Genomic DNA, 21,261 nt, shown 5'->3' on the forward strand with positions numbered 1-21,261 from the left:
CTTTTTTTTCCAAGGTGGAGGACCTCACATTTTCCAACATTGTATTCCATCTGCCAAACCTTAGCCCATTCGCTTAACCTATCTAAATCTCATTGCAGCCTCTCTGTGTCGTCTACACAACCCGCTTTCCCACTAATCTTTGTCATCTGCAAATTTTGTTACACTACACTCTGTCCCCTCTTCCAGGTCATCTATGTATATTGTAAACAGTTGTGGTCCCGGCACCGATCTCTGTGGCACACCACTAACCACCGATTTCCAACCCGAAAAGGGCCCATTTATCCCGACTCTCTGCTTTCTGTTAGCCAGCTAATTCTCTATCCATGCTAATACATTTCCTCTGACACCGTGTACCTTTATCTTCTGCAGTAACCTTTTGTGTGGCACCTTATCGAATGCCTTTTGGAAATTAAATACACCACATCCATCGGTACACCTCTATCCACCATGCTCGTTATATAAAAGAATTCTAGTAAATTAGTTAAACACGATTTCCCCTTCATGAATCCATGTTGCATCTGCTTAATTGCACGATTCCTATCTAGATGTCCCGCTATTTCTTCCTTAATAGCTTCAAGCATTTTCCCCACTACAGATGGTAAACTAACTGGCCTATAGTTACCTGCCTTTTGTCTGCCCCCTTTTTTAAACAGAGGCGTTACATTAGCTGCTTTCCAATCCGATGGTACCTCCCCAGAGTCCAGAGAATTTTGGTAGATTAGAACGAATGCATCTGCTGTAACTTCTGCCATCTCTTTTAATACCCTGGGATGCATTTCATCAGGACCAGGGGACTTGTCTACCTTGAGTCCCATTAGCCTGTCCAGCACTACCCCGCTAGTGATAGTGATTGTCTCAAGGTCCTCCCTTCCCACATTCCTGTGACCAGCAATTTTTGGCATGGTTTCTGTGTCTTCCACTGTGAAGACCGAAGCAAAATAATTGTTTAAGGTCTCAGCCATTTCCACATTTCCCATTATTAAATCCCCTTTCTCATCTTCGAAGGGACCAACATTTACTTTAGTCACTCTCTTCCGTTTTATTTATCAGTAAAAGCTTTTATTATCTGTTTTTATGTTTTGTGCAAGTTTACTTTTGTAATCTATCTTTCCTTTCTTTATTGCTTTCTTAGTCATTCTTTGCTGTCGTTTAAAATTTTTCCAATCTTCTAGTTTCCCTCTAACCTTGGCCACCTTATACGCATTGGTTTTTAATTTGATACTCTCCTTTATTTCCTTGGTTATCCACGGCTGGTTATCCCTTCTCTTACTGCCCTTTTTCACTGGAATATATTTTTGTTGAGCACTATGAAAGAGCTCCTTAAAAGTCCTCCACTGTTCCTCAATTGTGCCACCGTTTAGTCTGTGTTTCCAGTCTACTTTAGCCAACTCTGCCCTCATCCCACTGTAGTCCCCTTTGTTTAAGCATAGTACGCTCGTTTGAGACACTACTTCCTCACCCTCAATCTGTATTACAAATTCAACCATACTGTGATCACTCATTCCGAGAGGATCTTTTACTAGATCATTTATTATTCCTGTCTCATTACACAGGACCAGATCTAAGATAGCTTGCTCCCTTGTCAGTTCTGTAACATACTGTTCTAAGAAACAATCCCGTATGCATTCTATGAATTCTTCCTCAAGGCTACTCCGTGCGATTTGATTTGACCAATCGATACGTAGGTTAAAATCCCCCATGATTGCTGCCGTTCCTTCTTCACATGCTTCCATTATTCCCTTGATTATTGTCCGCCCTACTGTGAAGTTATTATTTGGGGGCCTATAAACTACACCCACCAGTGACTTTTTTCCCCCTTACTATCTCTAATCTCCACCCACAATGATTCAACATTTTGTTCATTAGAGCCAATATCGTGTCTCACTACTGCCCTGATATCATCCTTTATTAACAGAGCTACCCCACCTCCTTTCCCTTCTTGTCTATCTTTCCGAATTGTCAGATACCCCTGTATATTTAATTCCCAGTCTTGGCCACCCTGCAACCATGTTTCTGTAATGACCACCAAATCATACCCATTTGTAATGATTTGTGCCGTCAACTCATTTACTTTATTTCGAATGCTGCGTGTGTTTAGGTAGAGTGTTTTAATACTAGTTTTTAAACCATGATTTTTAGTTTTGACCCTTCCTGCAGGCCCTTTATATTCATACATATTGTCCTTTCCTATCACCTTGTGGCTTACACTTACCCCAGTGCTACTCTGCTCTGTTGTCTCCTGCCTTTTGCATTCTTTCTTGGGGTCCTGTTGATCTGAGCTCTCTCACACTCTAACTAGCTCAGAGCCCTCTCCTGAGTTCTGAATACTCCTCGCATTGAGGCATAGAGCTTTCAGGCTTGCCTTTTTATTACACTTTGACCCTTTTAGAATTTTGCTGTACAGTGGCCCTTTTTGTTTTTTGCCTTGGGTTGCTCTGCCCTCCACTTTTACTCATCTCCTTTCTGTCTTTTTCTTCTGTCTCTATTTTGTTTTCCTCTGTGTCCCTGCATTGGTTCCCATCCCCCTGCCATATTAGTTTAACTCCTCCCCAACAGCACTAGCAAACACTCCCCCAGGACATTGGTTCCGGTCCTGCCTAGGTGCAGACCGTCTGGTTTGTACTGGTCCCACCTCCCCCACAACCGGTTCCAGTGCCCCAGGAATTTGAATCCCTCCCTACTGCACCACTGCTCAAGCTATCCTGCGATTCCTATTCTGACTAGCACGTGGCACTGGTAGCAATCCCGAGATTACTACTTTTGAGGTCCTACTTTTTAATTTGGCTCCTAGCTCCTTAAATTCGTCTTGTAGGACCTCATCCCTTTTTTTACCTATATCGTTGGTACCAATGTGCACTATGACAACTGGCTGTTCACCCTCCCTTTTCAGAATGTCCTGCACCCGCTCCGAGACATCCTTGACCCTTGCATCAGGGAGGCAACATACCATCCTGGAGTCTCAGTTGCGACCGCAGAAACGCCTGTCTATTCCCCTTACAATTGAATCCCCTATCGCTCTCCCACTCTTTTTCCTGCCCTCAAACCTTTTTTTTCTGATGACCATAATCTGTTTTTTTTTAAGACTAAAAGGAATGTGAGGTAATATGAATTACAGAATTTCCAGGAATTTAATTGGATTTTGAATTAAGCTAGTTGGGTTGTTTTAGGTTTGAAGGAGCAATTGGCACAAGAAAACGAAGAGTTGAAAAAGCACAATGAAGAGTTTAAGCAACGCGTCACTAGTTTAGATCAGCAGAGAGAGGAACTGGAGGTGCGTATGAGTGCACTGAAATCACAGTATGACGGTCATATTACTCGACTTAAACGAGAGCTGAAAGAACACCACGATCGACAGCATGAACAGCGTGAAGAACCACAGGAATTAACTATCAAGGTATCTGGAAGGATCTTGTGCTGGAATTAGGAACCCCTACATTTTTAAGTATTTCTCGTAGAACTAATTTGAGATGCAAATTTCCCGCTTGATTACTTCATCCCGCATTGTGATCTGTAAGCTCAAGATAATAAACTTGGCGAATAATGTAGTTAAGTCCTGAATTCCATGGATAAAGTTGTAATCCACTTGCCACTGTCTATTTTGATTCATGGAGCTCAGGATTCTGTAAGCTTTTTTTTTTACTTTTCTCAACCTGCCCTGCCATCATCAATTTGTGCACATGTACCTCTTGGTCTCTCTGTTCATGCACCCCCTTTAAAAGAAAGAAAGACTTGGATTTATATAGCGTCTTTCACGATCTCCGGACATCTCAATGCGCTTTACAGCCAATTAAGTATTTTTGGCGTGTAGTCACTGTTGTAATCTGGGAAACATGGCAGTTAATTTGCACAGAGCAGGCTCCCACAAACAGCAATGTGATAATGACCAGATAATTTGTTTTTGTTATGTTGATTGAGGGATAAATATTGGCCAGGATCCTGGGGATAACTCCCCTGCTCTTCTTTGAAATACTGCCATGGGATCTTTTATGTCTACTTGAGAGAGCAGATGGGGCCTCGGTATAACTTCTTATCCAAAAGACGGCACATCTGACAGTGCAGCGCTCCCTCATTACTGCACTGGAGTATCTGCCTAGATTTTTTTTTTGTACTAGTGGGACTCGAACCCATAACCTTCTGAGTCAGACAAGAGTGCTACCCATGGAGCCACAGCTGGTACAAAAGAAGCTAATTTTAGAAGCAATCTGACCTGGAAGTCCCAGCAGTTTAACATTGTAAATTATTTTCATCTGTGCAATCTGCACATAATTGTTGCAACTGCCTCAGTAGCCATTTATTGAGAATTGAGATGACTTGCTTTATGCAAATTCATCCGGGATTAGTTTTAATTGTGTAGTTATCTTGGACCATAAAGATGTATAGCAGGTAAAATAAGGATTTTATATTGGACAAATTGTTTCGGCAATGCAGAGGTATTGTTGCAGCTTAACAGTGCTGTACTTCTGGATGCTTGATAAAGTGGATGAGGAATTTGCTGCTTCAGATTGTGTTGAGCTGCTGAGAGTACAATGGTCATGATCAGGGCCCAGAAGAGGAGAAGGCCCAGGGGCAGCACTGACAAGCCCACACTATGATCTATGGATTGTAGGAGCATGTGTGCACACTAGGTCCATGCAGCAGAGCTTGGTCTCCAGTCGTCTTGGTTACTCCTTGTCACTGATCGTGACCTAGCTCTGTCAAGCCCGTGTGGTGGCTGGTGTGCAACGGCCAGCCCACGTTAAAAGAATCCACGCACGGGCATCCTCCACCCTTCAATATGTAGTTCGAGACCTAGAATGTCAGTCAAACACCTGTGAACTCATCCCTTTTTGGTATGGAAGTGGGTCATCCTCGATACGAGGGACTGCCTAATACTACTATGCAGAAATATATTGCTTCCTGCATTTTTCATTGAACACATTTGATTTCTCCAGGTTATCAAATGTTTGAAACTTAACAATCAAAAGTAGACATTTGTGACTTCCTGATTCAGTAGCAAAATCTTTACTTTTATGTAATTAATAGTTTTAAACAATATGGAAAATTGAACTTGATGAAATTATTTCTGTTTTACATCAGGCTTCTGAACCACAGAGACAACTCGATCAACCGAGGCAGATTACCCTGAAACAAACTCCAGCATCTGCAGACAGAGGAAGGTAAGCATTATTCGTTACTTCTATGCCCTTTTTTAACTAGCTAAGTATTGATTATAAAAAAAAATTAAATGTCACTAAATTCTCAAGTTTAACCTATTAAAGACTCAGTGGTTTTGTCTTTTTTTGAAGCAATAAGAATTAGCAATATCAAAGATAGAGACAGGTATTTAACTCTGCCGTTCAAAGGAGAGAGAATTGGTGTATATCGCCAAAAATCTTAGAATGAAGATTGCAGCATTAACAATGTAAAAACATTCCAGTGGAGTTGCATATTTACTCCCATAATTAGTCAATTTATTGCTTGTAAACTGTTCAGTTGCTGTACGTTTTTATATGGGTGAAAACCTCTATTTACGATATACTTTGACTTCTGGGCATGAAACAAAAGCCACATTGATGTTTTTTTGTTTATTGTGCCTAGTTCGAGTACATCTGATCCGCCAACAGCCAATATAAAGCCAACTCCTCTTGTGGCAACACCCAGTAAGGTAGCTGCTGGGCCAGTACCTGGCAGTAAGTCTACGCCAAGAGCCAGTATTCGTCCAATGGTTACTCCAGCGACAGTCACTGGACCAGCTACAACACCAACCGCAACAGTAATGCCGACAACACAGGTGGAAACCCAAGAAGGTAAAAAAACAGTTTATTTGAAGTGCAGCCTGCTATTTTGTAGTTTACTGTAATGCTTATGTTTTTTTTAAGTTCCATTTCAACTTCAGTTAGTATTTTGTTTGAGAAGCACCATCCAGTGTTGTAGTCTTATGTCTTTATATCTTTGCTTTCTCCTTTATTCAGCAGCTGTACAGTCAGAAGGACCAGTTGAACACGTAACAGTTTTTGGTAGCACAAGTGGAACAGTGCGTTCAACAAGTCCAAATATCCCAAACTTGTCGCAGCCTATTTTAACAGTGCAACAGCAGCAGACACAGGCCACTGCCTTTGTACAACCCACTCAACAGACTCTTCAACAGGTAGAGCCATCAAATCAAGAGCCTTCAGCAAACATGGTAGATGTTGTGCAGAGCCCTCAAATAGAACGACCTTCCACTTCTACATCTGTGTTTGGAACAGGTTAGTTTATGTTGCATGGTGAAATCGACTGTTTCAAAAGACAGTTTTCTCTTTAATTGAAAATATTCATTTCAATCTTTCATAACATTGAGATTGAGGAACAGGAATAGGCCATTCAGCCCCTCCAGTCTGTTCCGACATTTAATTAGAGTATGGCCCTGATCTGTGCCTCAGTCCCCGTTTATCTGCTGTTGCTCTATTTCTCTTGATATTAAATAAAAATCTCATCGATTTCAGTCTTGAAAGCTTCAGTTGATTCAACATCCACAGCCTTTTGTGGGAAAGAATTCCATATTTCTGCTACCCTCTCTGTAAAGAAGTGCTTCTGAAGTTCACCTCTGAATGGACTGGCTCTAAGTTTAAGATTATGCCCGCTTGTTCTGGATTCTCCCAACAGAGAGAATAGTTTCTCATTTTAAAAACCTCCATTAGATCATCCTTCAACCATCTAAACTCAAGGGACTACAAGCCACATTTATGCAGCCTGTCTTCATAATTTACTTCTAGCCCTGATATCACTCTAGTGAATCTACACTGCTCCCCCACCCCTGGCCCTCGGCCTATATCCTTCCTGAGACACGGTGTTCAGACTGAAGGCACTGCTCCAGATGGAGTCTGACCAAGGAGCATCACTTCTTCCCTTTTGTATTCTAGCCCTCTTGAGAGAGAGCCCAACATTCCATTAGCCTTTGATTGCTTTTTGTACCTGTCCGTTAGCACTTAATGCCTTGACCCCAAATCTGTTACTCAGTTTCGAGGTACTGACCACATAGAAAATACTCCAATGTGTCTGTCTTGGATCCAAAGTGGATGACCTCGCACTTCTCCACATTGAACCCCATTTGCCACAGTTTTACCCGCTCACAATTTATCCTTTGTAACTTGCTGTTCCCATCTACACTACTTACTGTGCCTCCCAGCTTAGTGTCATCAACAAACTTAGATGTGCAACTTTCAACTCCATCATCCAAGACATTAATATGGTGAAAAGCTGAGGCCCTGGGGACCACTGATTGTCACATCATGCCAATTAGAGTACAGAGGCACTGGAGAAGGTGGATGATACCAGATACCAGTGATTATAACTATCAGATAAGACTGAACAGGCTGGGGCTCTTCTGTGTAGAAAAGCGAATGCTGAGGGGTGACCTTAATAATAGAGGTCTTTAAAATTATGAAGGGTAGGGTAGACGTAGAGAAAATGTTTCTGCTTGTGGGGATATTTAAAACTAGGGTCATAAATATAAAAAAATAAATATTAAAAAATTAAAATAAATCCAATAAGGAGATCAACAGAAACTTCTTTACCCACAATGATTAGAATGTGAAACGTTCAACCAAATGGAGTAGTTAAGGCGAATAGCATTGATGTATTTAAGGGGAAGCTAGATAAAGGAATTACTATTAATGCTATTTGGGTTAGATGAAATAGGGTGGGAGGAGGCATATGTGGGGCATAAGCAATGCCGTAGACCAGTTGGGCCGAATGATTTGTTTATGTGCTGTTAATTCTATGTATGCTTTATCCCTACACTCTTCTTCCTCCCAACTTGCATGGCACAATGTCGACTCCAACTTAGTGGATTTTCATTTTTGCAAATAATCTCTTGTCGAGAACTATATCAAATGTCTTATGGAAGTTCATATGGATAGCATCGAAAGATAACATTCACCATAGACCTGAAAAAAAAATTTCAAGATTAGTCACCAACTCTTCATAAATCCATGCTAACTCCGATCAGCTCAAATTTGTCTAAATGCTCAGTCTCTTTGTCCTTAATGACGGATTCTAGTAATTTCTCCACAACTGATGTTAGACGGACAGGTCGGTAGTTACCTAGTTTCTCTCTAACCTTCTGAAATAATGGAAATACATTTGCAATTTTCCAACCCTACAGCACTTGCCAAATCAAGAGAGTTTTGGAAGATGCACCTGCAATTTACTCATTTACTTCTTTTAATACTCTGGAGATTTGTCTAAAGTCTCACTATTTTCTCCATTACTATTTTGTTTTAAACTTGTATTAAATCCAACATGCCCTACCTCTTGTTTTTGTTTTTAGTTTCCCTTGTACTGCTGGTATTTTTCCTTCTTCCTTTACTGTGAAGACAGTTGTGAAGTGTTCCAAGATTTTGATCGGCTGTTAAAAATTGCGGAGTCAAACTTGATCTTTGAAGTCCTTCAAACTCTTAAATTATATTTTGCAACAATGCTTTAATTCAGTAATTTAATCTAAGGATGTTTGCTTGTGGCTCTCATTTCACCTCTAGCCCTCATTCTACTTACTAAAGTGCCACTGAGCCTTCATTTATGGTCTGCGAAGATGGTAATCAAACTGTGATCGGTTTCAGTAAAAGAATGCAAGACAAATTATTCCCAGCATCCATCATAAAGTTAAAAGTAGTGTTTTTTTTTCTACCTGTGGAGAAGTGCTTGCTCTCCCCACCTTGGCTCCTACATTCAGTGTGCCCAAGTTTCGCCAGGAGTTGCTACTGTTTTTTTTTTTTGGAGCAACTTGATTTTTCTGCAATTAGTTGCTCCAAACTAACTTAGGCCAGCGTATGTTGCCATTTCTGTCCGCACAGAAAAACCTTACCTAGAGTTAAGGAATCAGCGCAAGTGACTACATTTAAAGCACCACCAAGCACCAAACAAAGCACAAAAAGTAATAACCAATCAATAAATAACAAATAAAAAAAATAGAAGGAACCCTGCACCTAAAGCACCAAAATCAATCAGTAAATAAATAAAAAATAGAAATCCTACCTTGGGGAACGCAGCGGGCTGCCAATGAGGGAGCCCATTCGGCCAGAGCTAGGTATGGCGTCCTTTGGGGCCCCTCCTACACAGCCTGCAGCGCGCGTTTGCAGAAACGGCCTGCCAGGAGCTACTGCACATACACACAAACTCTAGCACGCATGTGCAGAGGTCCCGGCAATCTGGCTCCGTCCCCCAATCCATTGGGCCACACTACGCCACGGCCAAGGAGAGGCTGGGGAGCGACCAGAATACGGATGTCTTTTTTTCGGCTTGCTTTGAGGTGAACAAAAGCAGCGCACCTTGGGTGAGGGCGCCAGAAAAACAGGTTAGGGAAACTCTAGCCCAAAATCCTGACTGCAATTGGAGACTTGTGTGGGGAATTTAATTTGAAGACCGAAGCCCCCATGGCTGCATGATGCAACTTGGTAACATTCCAGAGAGTGGCCTCTGAGCAAGAAGTTGGGATTGATTCTACTTGATCATAGAATCATAGAAATTTACAGCACGGAAGGAAGCCATTTCGGCCCATCGTGTCTGTGCCGGCTGACCAAGAGCTATCCAGCCTAATCACACTTTCCAGCTCTTGGTCCGTAGCCCTGTAGGTTATGGCATTTCAAGTGCATATCCAAGTATTTAATGTGGTGAGGCTTTCTGCTTCGACCACCCTTTCAGGCAGTGAGTTCCATTCCTCCACCACCCTCTGGGTAAAGACACTTCCCCTCCTATCTCCTCCATACCTCCCCCCAATGACTTTAAATCTATACCCCCTGGTTGTTGACTCCTTTGCCAAGGGAAACAGATCCTTCCTATCCATTCTATCCAGGCCCCTCATAATTTTATATACCTCAATCAGCCTCCTCTGTTCCAAAGAAAACAGACCCAGCTCATTTTCTTCATAGCCAAAATTCTCCAGTCCAGACAATATTCTTGTAAATCTCCTCTGCACCCTCTCCAACGCAATCACATCTTTCCTGTAATGTGGTGACCAGAACTGCACTCTAGCTGTGGCCTAACCAGTGTTTTATACAGTTCAAGCATAAAGTCCTTGCTCTTGTATTTCATACCTCGACTAATAACAGCAAGTATTCCGTATGCCTTCTAAACCACCTTATCTACCTGGCTTGCTACTTTAAGGGATCTGTGGACCTGCACGCCAAGATCCTTTTGTTCCTCTACACTTTTCAGTGTCGTACCATTTAATGTGTATTACCTTGCCTTGCTGGACCTCCCCAAAAGCATTGCCTCACACTTATCCGGATTGAATTCTATTTGCCACTATTCTGCCTACCTGACCAGTACATTGATATCTTCCTGCAGTCTGCAGCTTTCTTCATTATCAACCACAGCCTATTTTAGTGTCATCTGCAAACTTCTTAATCATGACCCCAACATTCAAATCTAAATCATTGATATATAACCACAAAAAGCAAAACGATAACTTCTTTAAAAAATAATACTGCTTTAAGCCATGGGGCTCTCCTCTCCCTGCAATTTGGTGAGTTTGTATCTTGCTTGTTCTATGGTATCTGGTTGTCTTTATTGGACCATGATTGTACCTGATGCAGTTTTTAAAAAATGTGCTGAAATTTATTTGATTCTTTTTAAAAAAAAAAAAAAAAATTTGAAGTAATTGTCAAATAAGTTATGCCGTCTTTCAGTTTCAGCCTCTACTTCTATGACCAAGCGTCAGCGTGAAGATGATGATGAGACCAGTGGAGATAATGCAGGTCATGGTCAGGACGAGTCTGTGGAACATCAGTCGAAGAAATTGAGAGCTGTCCGAGTGGTATGTGAGGCATTTTTAACATATTTGATTGTGTAATTGGTGGAACTTAGGAGACAGGGGCAAAGAGCATGCTCTCTGATTGGCAGGATGTAACGAATGGTGTTCCCCTGACTTCTTTAATGTGCCCTCAGTTTTTCACCATATGGCTTGCATGAAGTAAATTGAGAGTTGTGTATCCAAGTCACTTGGGAAAAACTGGCAGATTCAGTTTAATGTGGGAAAGTGCGAGGTCATCCACACTTGATCGGAGAAAAAAAGATCAATATTTTCTTCACTTAGACTAGGAACTGTGGAGGAAGATTTATGTGTCCGGTTATACAAATCACTGAAAACTAGTGCACAGGTACAAAAAGCAATCATAAAGGCTAATGGAAAGTTGGGCTTTATCTCGAAGCTGGTTAGAAAGTGAACTAATGTCGAGAACCTTCGTCAGACCCCATCTAAAGTAATGTATTCAATTTTGGGAATCAAAGCGCAGGAAAGATGGATGAGCCTTTTAAAAAGCACCAGAATGTCACCAGGACTTAAATAGTTAAATTGAGGACAGGTTACATAAACCTGGCTTAAATTCCCTTGAAATTAGAAGGATGAGGTGTAATGTAATAAAGGTGATTAAAATGCTAAAAGAAATTGAATAGAGTGCATACGAAAACTATGTAAAGAACAAAGGGGCATAATAAAATTAGCCGCTCCATTTAGGGATGAAATCAGAAGTCACTTTTTCTCAAAGTGTAGTGGAAATCTGGGTTCTGGGTTCTGGGTCAGTTGAAATTTTCAAGACTGATCAATAGATTTTTTTGTAATTAGGTAAGGTTATCAAGAGATATGGAGCAAAGATGGGTACATGGAGTTGAGGGCACTGATGGTATTGAATGGCCTGCTCCTGGTCCTATATCGAGTGTGTTAATGAATGGCATATAGAATCATAAAAGTTTACAGCACGGAAGGCGGCCATTTCGGCTCAACGTGTCCGTACCGGCCACTATCCCACTTTCTAGCTCTCGGTCTGTAACCCTGCAGGTTACGGCGCATCCAAGTACTTTTTAAATGTGGTGAGGGTTTCTGCCACTACTACCCTTTCTGGCAGTAAGTTCCAGATTCCCACAACCCTCTGCGTGAAGAAATTTCCTCTCAAATCCCCTCTAAACCGTCTACCAATTACTTGAAATTTATTCCCCCTAGTTGTTGTCTGCTAAGGGAAATAGGCCCTTTCTATCCACTATATCTAGGCCCTTCATAATTTTATACACCTGAATGAGGTCTCCTTTCAGCCTCCGCTGTTCCAAGGAAAACAAACCCAGCCTATCCAATCTGTCCTGATAGCTAAGATTCTCCAGTCCGGACATCATCATCGTAAATCTCCTCTGTACCCTCTCCAGTGCAATCACGTCCTTCCTGCAATGCGGTGACCAGAACTGCACACAATACTCCAGCTGTGGCCTAACCAATGCTTGATACAGTTCAAGCATAACACACCTGCTCTTACATTCTATGCCTTGACTAATAAAGATCAGCATTCCGTATGCCGCCTTAACCACCTTATCCACCTGGCCTGCTACGTTCAGGGATCTCTGGACATGCACTCCAAGGTCCCTTTGTTCCTCGACACTTAATGTCCTACCATTTACTGTGTATTCCCTGGCGGCCCCTCTCTGTCACTGAGTATTGGATATACTGTGCTGTAGTGGGGGGAGCAGGTCACCGCCGGGATACCAGAGGAGCTTCAGCTGTCATGTTTCAGTTAGGCGTCAGCTGGAGGAGCGTTATTTACCGGCCGCAGATCACAGATCGAAGAACTAATAGATCGCAAGCGCAAAGCATTTCTGAGCTTCAAGCAACAACCCAATTCGGGAGCTGCAAAACAACATTACAGATGGCTCAAGGCTCGGGTCCAAAAAACCTGGGACCTAAAGAACAGGTGATGGATGGAGAAAGCACAAGAGATACAACAACTGGCCGACAGCCACGATATGTGAGGATTCTTAACTGCAGTCAAGGCCACCTACGGTCCAAACTCCCAAGGTTCCCACCCCACTCCTAGCCAAGATCGGGGATACACTCAAGGACACAGAGGCTGCCAGGGCCCGATGGAAGGAGCACTTTGAAGATCTCCTCAATCGAGACTCTGTCTTTGACTCGCGTGTTCTCGACTCCATCCCGCAGCATGCGACTCGCCACCAACTCAGTGAAAATCCAACGTTGCACGAGGTAGGAAAAGCCATAAAACAGCTGAAAAATAATGGAATCCCTGCTGAGGCGCTGAAGTATGGCGGAGAGGCGCTGTTGGCGCGGATACCTGATCTCATCTCTCTCATCTGGAGGGAGGAGAGCATGCCGAGAGATCTCAGACGCAGTGATTGTGACCATTTTTTAAAAAGGGGATAAGTCCGACTGCGGCAATTACAGGGGAATCTCCCTGCTATCAGCCACTAGGAAAGTTGTAGCTGGAGTTCTCAGTCGACTTCTCCCTGTGGCCGAGGAGCTCCTCCCGGAATCACAATGCGGATTTTGTCCCCCACAGGACACAACAGACATGATCTTTGCAGCGCTCAGCTGCAGGAAAAATGCAGAGAGCAGCACCAGCCGTTATACATGGCCTTTTTCGATCTTACAAAAGCCTTTGACACTGTCAACCGTGAGGGCTTATGGAGCGGCGTCCTCCGTTTTGGATGCCCCCAAAAGTTTGTCAACATCCTTCGCCTGCTTCATGGTGACATGCAAGCTGTGATCCTTACCAACGGATCCATTACAGGCCCAATTCAGGTCCAGACCAGGGTCAAACAGGGCTGTCATCGCTCCAACCCTCTTCTCAATCTTCCTCGCCATCATGCTCCACCTCACAATCAACAAGCTCCCCGCTGGAGTGGAACTAAATTACAGAACCAGTGGGAAGCTGTTTAACCTACGCCACCTCCAGGCTAGGTCCAAGATCGACCCAACTTCTGTCGTTGAGCTGCAGTATGCGGACGACGCCTGCGTCTGCGCACATTGAGGCTGAACTCCAGGATATAGTCGATGTATTCACTGAGGCATATGAAAGCATAGGCCTTGCGCTTAACATCCATACGACAAAGGTCCTCCACCAGCCTGTCACTGCCACACAGCACTGCCCTCTAATCATCAAGATTTACGGTGCGGCCCTCGACAACGTGGACCATTTCCCATATCTCGGGAGCCGCTTATCAACAAAGGCAGACATTGATGCGGAGATTCAACATTGCCTCCAGTGTGCCAGTGCAGCCTTCGGCCGTCTGAGGAAAAGAGAGTGTGTGAAGGCCAGGCTCTCAAATCTACCACCAAGCTCATGGTCTACAGGGCTGTAGTAATACCCGCCCTCCTGTATGGATCTGAGGCATGGACCATGTATAGAAGGCACCTCAAGTCGTTGGAGATATATCACCAACGACGTCTCCGCAAGATCCTGCAAATCACAGGACAGGTGGACCAACATCAGTATCCTCGACCAGGCTAACATCCCCAGTATTGAAGCACTGACCACACTCGGATCAGCTTCGCTGGGCAGGCCACATAGTTCGTATGCCAGATACGAGACTCCCTAAGCAAATGCTTTATGCGGAGCTCCTTCATGGTAAACGAGCCAAAGGAGGACAGCAGAAACGTTATAAGGACATCCTCAAAGCCTCCATGGTAAAGTGCGACATTGCCACTGACACCTGGGAGACCCTGGCCGAAGATCGCCCAAGGTGGAGAAAGTGCATCCGGGAGGGCGTTGAGCTCTTTGAGTCTCGATGCAGAGCGTGAAGAGGCCAAGCGCAGGCAGCGGAAGGGGTGCGCGGCAAACCAGCCCCACCGATCCCTTCCCTCGACAAATGTCTGTCCCACCTGTAACAGGGTCTGTGGCTCTCATATCGGACTGTTCAGCCATCAAAGAACTCACGAAGGGAGTGGAAGCGGAAGCAAGTCTTCCTCGATTCCGAGGGACTGCCTGTGATGATTTCCTTGTTAGCCCTCCCCAAATGCATTACCTCACACTTCTCTGGATTAAATTCCATTTGACACTTCTGCCCATCTGACCAGTTCATTGATATCTTCCTGCAGTCTGCAGGACACAGCCTATTTTTGTATCATTTGCAAACTTCTTAATCATACCCCCTATATTCAAGTCTAGATCATTGATGTATATCATAAAAAGCAAGGGACCGAATACTGAGCCCTGCGGAACCCCACTGGAAACCTCCTTCCAGTCACAAAAACATTCATCAGCCATTACCCTGTGCTTTCTGCCTCTGAGCCAATTTTGGATTCAACTTGCCACTTTGCCCTGGATCCCATGGGCTTTTAGTTTCGTGACCAGTCTGCCATGTGGGACCTGAGCGAAAGCTTTGCTAAAATCCATATAGACTACATCATATGCACTGCCCTCATCAACTCTCCTGGTTACCTCCTCGAAAAATTCAATCAAGTTAGTCGGACACAATCTTCCCTTAACAAATCCGTGCTGACTGTCCCTGGTTAATCCATGTCTTTCTAAATTTATCCTGTCCTTCAGGATTTTTTCCAATAATTTCCCCACAACTGAGGTTAGACTCACTGGCCTGTAATTACTCAGTCTATCCCTTTCTCCCTTCTTAAACAAAGGTACCACATTAACAGTCCTCTGGCACCACACCTGAAGCCAGAGAGGATTGGAAAATGATGTCAAAGCCTCTGCTATTTCCTCTTTTGCCTCACTTAACAGCCTGGGATACATTTCATCCAGGCCTGGGGTCTTAGTAGCCACTTTCAAAACTGCTCAACCCCTTAATACCTCCTCACACCACCTCCTCGATAGCATTGTTTGTATTGCCCCCCTCCTGTGAAAACAGACGCAAAGTGTTCATTCAGAACCATAGCCACATCTTCTGCCTCCGCACACAGATTAATTACCCTTATGGTCGCTAATAGGGCCTACCCTTTAGTTATCCTCTTGCTCTTAATATATTTATAAAACATCTTTGGGTTTTCCTTGATTTTACTTGCCAAGAATTTTTCATGCACTGTCTCTGCTTTCCTAATATCCCTTTTGATCTCACCCCTGGACTTTCTATACTCGAGATTCTGCAGTATTTAGCCCTCTGTATCTGTCATAAGCTTCCCTTTTTTTCTTTATCCTACCCTTTCCAGGGGGCTCTAGATTTGTTAGTCCCACCCTTTTTCTTTACAGGTACATATTTGGCATGAATTCTGTGTTTGCAGTCACTATAACCTGTTTTTTGTTGTTATCCCTTTTATGATTGAATCGGTCATTTTGTAATTTAACTTTTTGAATTGCTCTTTAATTCTCCATTGTATTAAGTTGCAAGTCTTAAGTAGTGTTATACTGCAGTTATCTGTCTATTTAGATAATAGATATTGACTGCTTTCATTGTAGCATCTGGTTGCAGCTCAGCCAAATTTTGAATCTGACTTCAGTGTTTCATGTATTAGATGCTCCTTTGCATGCCATGTTTCCCCAAGTTCTCTTCTCATCTCTCCAAATTGAGCAACTTGTGATGTGGGGAGGAGAAACAAGGAGCTCCTGCACCAGTCTGTATTACATTTCATACAACACTTATCCATAGAAACATAGAAAATAGGTGCAGGAGTAGGCTATTCGGTCCTTCGAGCCTGCACCACCATTCAATAAGATCATGGGATCATTCACCTCAGTACCCCTTTCCCGCTTTCCCTCCATACCGCTTGATCCCTTTAGCCGTAAGGGCCATATCTAACTCCCTCTTGAATATATCCAATGACCTGGCATCAACAACTCTTCTGTGGTAGAGAATTCCACAGGTTAACAACTCTGAGTGAAGAAGTTTCTCCTCATCTCAGTCCTAAATGGCCTACCCCTTATCCTAAGACTGTGTCCCCTGGTTCTGGACTTCCCCAACATCGGGAACATTCTTCCCGCATCTAACCTGTCCCATCCCGTCAGAATCTTATACGTTTCTGTGAGATCCCCTCTCATCCTTCTAAACTCCAATGTATAAAGGCCCAATTGATCCAGTGTCTCATCATATGTCAGTCCAGCCATCCCTGGAATCAGTCTGCACTCCCTCAATAGCAAGAATGTCCTTCCTCAGATTAGGAGACCAAAACGGAACACACTATTCCAGGTGAGGCCTCACCAAGGCCCTGCACAATTGCAGTAAGACCTCCCTGTTCCTATACTCAAAACCCCTAGCTATGAAGGCCAACATGCCATTTGCTGCCTTCACCGCCTGCTGTACCTGCATGCCAACTTTCAATGATTGATGAACCATGACACCCAGGTCTCGTTGCACCGCCCCTTTTCCTAATCTGCCGCTATTCAGATAATTTTCTGCCTTCGTGTTTTTGCCACCAAAGTGGATAACCTCACATTTATCCACATTATACTGCATTTGCCATGCATTTGCCCACTCACCTAACCTGTCCAAGTCACCCTGCAGCCTCTTAGCATCCTCCTCACAGCTCACACCGCCGCCCAATTTAGTGTAATCTGCAAACTTAGAGATATTACACTCAATTCCTTCACCCAAATCATTGATGTATATTGAAGAGCTGGGGTCCCAGCACTGAGCCCTGCGGCACTCCACTAATCACTGCCACCCATTCCGAAAAGGATCCGTTTATCCCGACTCTCTGCTTCCTGTCTGCCAACCAATTCTCTATCCACGCCAGTACATTACCCCCAATATCATGTGCTTTGATATTGCACACCAATCTCTTATGTGGGACCTTGTCAAAAGGCCTTTTGAAAGTCAAAATACACCACATTCACTGGTTCTCCCTTGTCCACTCTACTAGTTACATCCTCAAGAAATTCCATAAGATTTGTCGAGCTTGATTTCTGTTTCATAAATCCATGCTGACTTGGACCGATCCTGTCGCTGCTTTCCAAATGCGCTGCTATTTCATCCTTAATAATTGATTCCAACATTTTCCCCACTACTGATGTCAGGCTAACTGGTCTATAATTACCTGTTTTCTCTCCCTCCTTTTTTTAAAAGTGGTGTTACATTAGCTACCCTCCAGTCCATAGGAACCGATCCAGAGTCGATCGACTGTTGGAAAATGATCACCAATACATCCACTATTTCTAGGGCCACTTCCTTAAGTACTCTGGGATGCAGACAATCAGGCCCCGGGGAATTATCGGCCTTCAATCCCATCAATTTCCCCAACACAATTTCCGGCCTAATTAAGATATCCTTCAAGTCCTCCTTCTCACTAAACCCTCGGTCCCCTCGTACATCCAGAAGGTTATTTGTGTCTTCCTTCGTGAAGACAGAACCAAAGTATTTGTTCAATTGGTCTCCCATTTCTTTGTTCCCCATTATAAATTCACCCGAGTCCGACTGTAAGGGACCTATGTTTGTCTTCACGACTCTTTCTCTTCACCTATCTATAGAAGCTTTTGCTGTCAGTTTTTATGTTCCTGGCAAGCTTCCTCTCTTCCTCTATTTTCCCCCTCCGAATTAAACCCTTTGTCCTCCTCTGCTGAATTTTTAATTTCTCCCAGTCCTCGGGTTTGCTGCTTTTTCTGACCAATTTATATGCCTCTTCCTTGGATCGAACACTATCCTTAATTTCCCTTGTTAGCCACGGTTGAGCCACCTTCCCTGTTTTATTTTTACTCCAGACAGGGATGTACAATTGAAGTTCATCCATGTGACCTATAAATGTTTGCCATTGCCTATCCACCGTCAACCCTTTAAGTATCACTCGCCAGTCTATTCTAGCCAATTCACGCCTCATGCAGTTGAAGTTAGCTTTCCTTAAATTCAGGACCCCAGTTTCTGATTTAACTGTCACTCTCCATCTTAATAAAGAACTCTAACATATTATGGTCACTCTTCCCCAAGGGGCCTCGCACAACAAGATTGCTAATTAGTCCCTTATCATTACACATCACCCAGTCTTGGATGGCCAGCTCTCGAGTTGGTTCCTCGACATATTGGTCCAGAAAACCATCCCTAATACACTCTAGGAAATCCTCCTCCACCGCATTGCTACCAGTTTGATTAGCCCAATCTATATGTAAATTAAAGTCGCCCATGATAACTGCTGTACCTTTTATTGCACACATTCCTTACTTCTTGTTTGATGCTGTCCCCAACCTCTCTACTACTGTTTGGTGGTCTGTACACAACTCCCACCAGTGTTTTCTGCCCTTTGGTATTCCGTAGCTCCACCCATACCGATTCCACATCATCCAAGCTAATGTCCCTCCTTATTATTGCATTATAGAGCAGCATCATAGTGACTAGCATTGATAGGCTGCATTTTTTTCACTGCAAGAAAGAAATTTACTAGTGGAAAATAGAAGTTAAATTAATATTTAAAGGAAAATTTCATAATTCAAAACCCTCAATACCTTTGTGGGAGCACCATCACCACAAGGACGGCAGCAGTTCAAGGCGGCTTACCACCACCACCTTGGGTCAGTTAGGCATGGGAAATAGGGCCGTGGTAATGTTGGTCACGTCTCAATAATAAAAATAAAAATGGCTCTGTATTCTGTGGAATTTTTGCTCCAGAACTGTTCAGTGGAACTAGTTGCTGAATTACATTTCACTTTTGTAGAATTAGTGTTTGTATACTTAGAATATTGGAATCAACAGCACTAAACCTTGTATTGCAACTTTAGGAAGAACATATGCAGGAGGTAGAAGACAATGCAGAAACAGACACTGAGATGCGGTCAGACAACCTGGATTCACAAGACTCTATCACACAGGTTAGTTAATTGCCAGCGTTATGCCATAGAGATTTTATGTAGTAAATATATTTGGTCTGAATATCTCTTGGTGTTGCACCTGGGAGTGTCTCAGTCAAGGAGGGTTAGCAGGTGGATCTAGAACAGAGCTGAGAAAGGACATTAAAGGTGGTGGTCAAGAACTGGGCGCGGGGAAGGTACAATGGGCCAGAGCAAGAGGGTGGTGGTGGGGCAGGATAGAGGAATGATGATGAAAAGGAATAAGGTAGAGCAGAGTTGGAGGTGGGGGAGGATTGGATGATGGAGTATAGTGAGAGACAGCAACGCAAGAACTTTATAAAATCATAGAATGGTTACAGCATGCGAGCCTATGCCAGCTCTCTGCAAGAACACTTAAGCTTGTCCCAATCCCCCGCCCTGTCCCTGTAGCTCTGCAATTTTTTTCCTTCAGGTACTTGGCCAATTCCCTTTCGAAAGCCACTTGATTCTCCCTCCACCACCCTTTCAGGCAGTGAATTCCAAATCCTAACCACTTGCTGCGTTTTTAAAAAAAAAATGTTTTTCCTCATGACAGAAGAATCAACGGTGACAATCACCTTAAATTTGGGTCCTCCTGGTTCTCAACCCTTCTGCCAATGGGAACAGTTTATCTCTCTCTGTCTGGACCCCTCATAATTTTGAACACCTATCAAATCTTTCAACCTTCTCTGCTCTGAAAACAACCCCAGCTTCTCCAATCTATCCACATAACTGAAGTCCCTCATCCCTGGAACCATTCTTGTAAGAGTTGAAAGGGGACAGATGGGGCAAGGAGAGGAGGGACAGGATTGGGTTGTCAATTTAATTTAAAAATTGATTTATAAATATAAAGCAGCTGAATGAGGAGAAATGGCAACAAAGAAATGAAAAAGTTAGTAACGGTTGGGGATAAATTAATTGAATAAATTAGGGTTTAGATATACAAAATTAACTAATGATATGGGGTTAATAAATTGAAAGAACCCTTGCATATCAGCAACATTGAAGATTCAGGCTGGTGTTAACAAAAAATAATTAAGAATTGAAGCTTCGCTGGTGGAAATTAAACAAGAATTGGGCTATTCTGGGGGAAATTAATTAAAATAAATATCCATACTGTTGAGGGGCTGATTGACGGGGATTGGAAGATGCAGCACCAACAACTGGCTTTCTCCTCTGATTAACATGGGATTATTGGAGGGAGGGGGGGCAGGGGTGGCAATGCCATAATACTGCAAGATGGGCAAGTGGCAAGTGAGGACTGTTTATAATCTAACAGCGGCAGGCTAAATGGCCCAACGACCAGGCAGCCATTTAACAAACGCTGGCGGGAAAGAGGCATCACAGCAGCTACACTGCAGTTAAATAGACAGGAATGAAACCCATGCTACTCAACAAACAGGCGTGGGGCAATATGTAGAAACACTGATTATTGTTACGTATCTTTAGCAAGATATCTCATGTTTTCTGGAAAATGTAGTCCTGCAGCACCATCTTGTAGTGAATTGTAAGTACTTCAGTTAGAATTGACAAAGGGCTTGAGTCCTGTTGGTTGTCAAGTAGCTTTATATGATATGATCACAACACCATCTAAGGTGTGATATCATTAGAATGTTGAGATCATTCATTGTTTTTAATGTATATAATAGATGTGGAAAATGTAAAAAAAAACAGGGCCGACTGGCTAACCGACCAGGCAGTATTAATTGACCACCACCTCCAAATGCAGTCCACCGTATAGTCCCGAAGTGGTTGAGAAACTGATGCAGTACACGCACACAATGTT

At 43.2% G+C, this 21,261-nt stretch overlaps 1 protein-coding gene across 5 annotated transcripts in view; it reads left to right on the top strand.

The window, feature by feature from the left end:
- Positions 1 to 21,261, top strand: part of tprb (translocated promoter region b, nuclear basket protein) — a 140,864-nt gene that overhangs the window by 80,498 nt on the left and 39,105 nt on the right. For 3 of the 5 annotated variants that reach the window (XM_070887144.1, XM_070887145.1, XM_070887147.1), the window contains exons 34-39: positions 3,168 to 3,394; positions 5,077 to 5,156; positions 5,578 to 5,786; positions 5,952 to 6,227; positions 10,647 to 10,774; positions 19,389 to 19,478. In XM_070887144.1, the coding sequence (XP_070743245.1) occupies positions 3,168 to 3,394; positions 5,077 to 5,156; positions 5,578 to 5,786; positions 5,952 to 6,227; positions 10,647 to 10,774; positions 19,389 to 19,478 (1,010 nt within the window). The remainder of the gene's footprint in view (positions 1 to 3,167; positions 3,395 to 5,076; positions 5,157 to 5,577; positions 5,787 to 5,951; positions 6,228 to 10,646; positions 10,775 to 19,388; positions 19,479 to 21,261) is intronic. The other 2 variants (XM_070887146.1, XM_070887149.1) reach the window with 1 other exon arrangement.

Source organism: Pristiophorus japonicus, chromosome 8 (genome assembly GCF_044704955.1).
Source record: "Pristiophorus japonicus isolate sPriJap1 chromosome 8, sPriJap1.hap1, whole genome shotgun sequence".
NCBI classification, from domain to species: Eukaryota; Metazoa; Chordata; class Chondrichthyes; family Pristiophoridae; genus Pristiophorus; species Pristiophorus japonicus.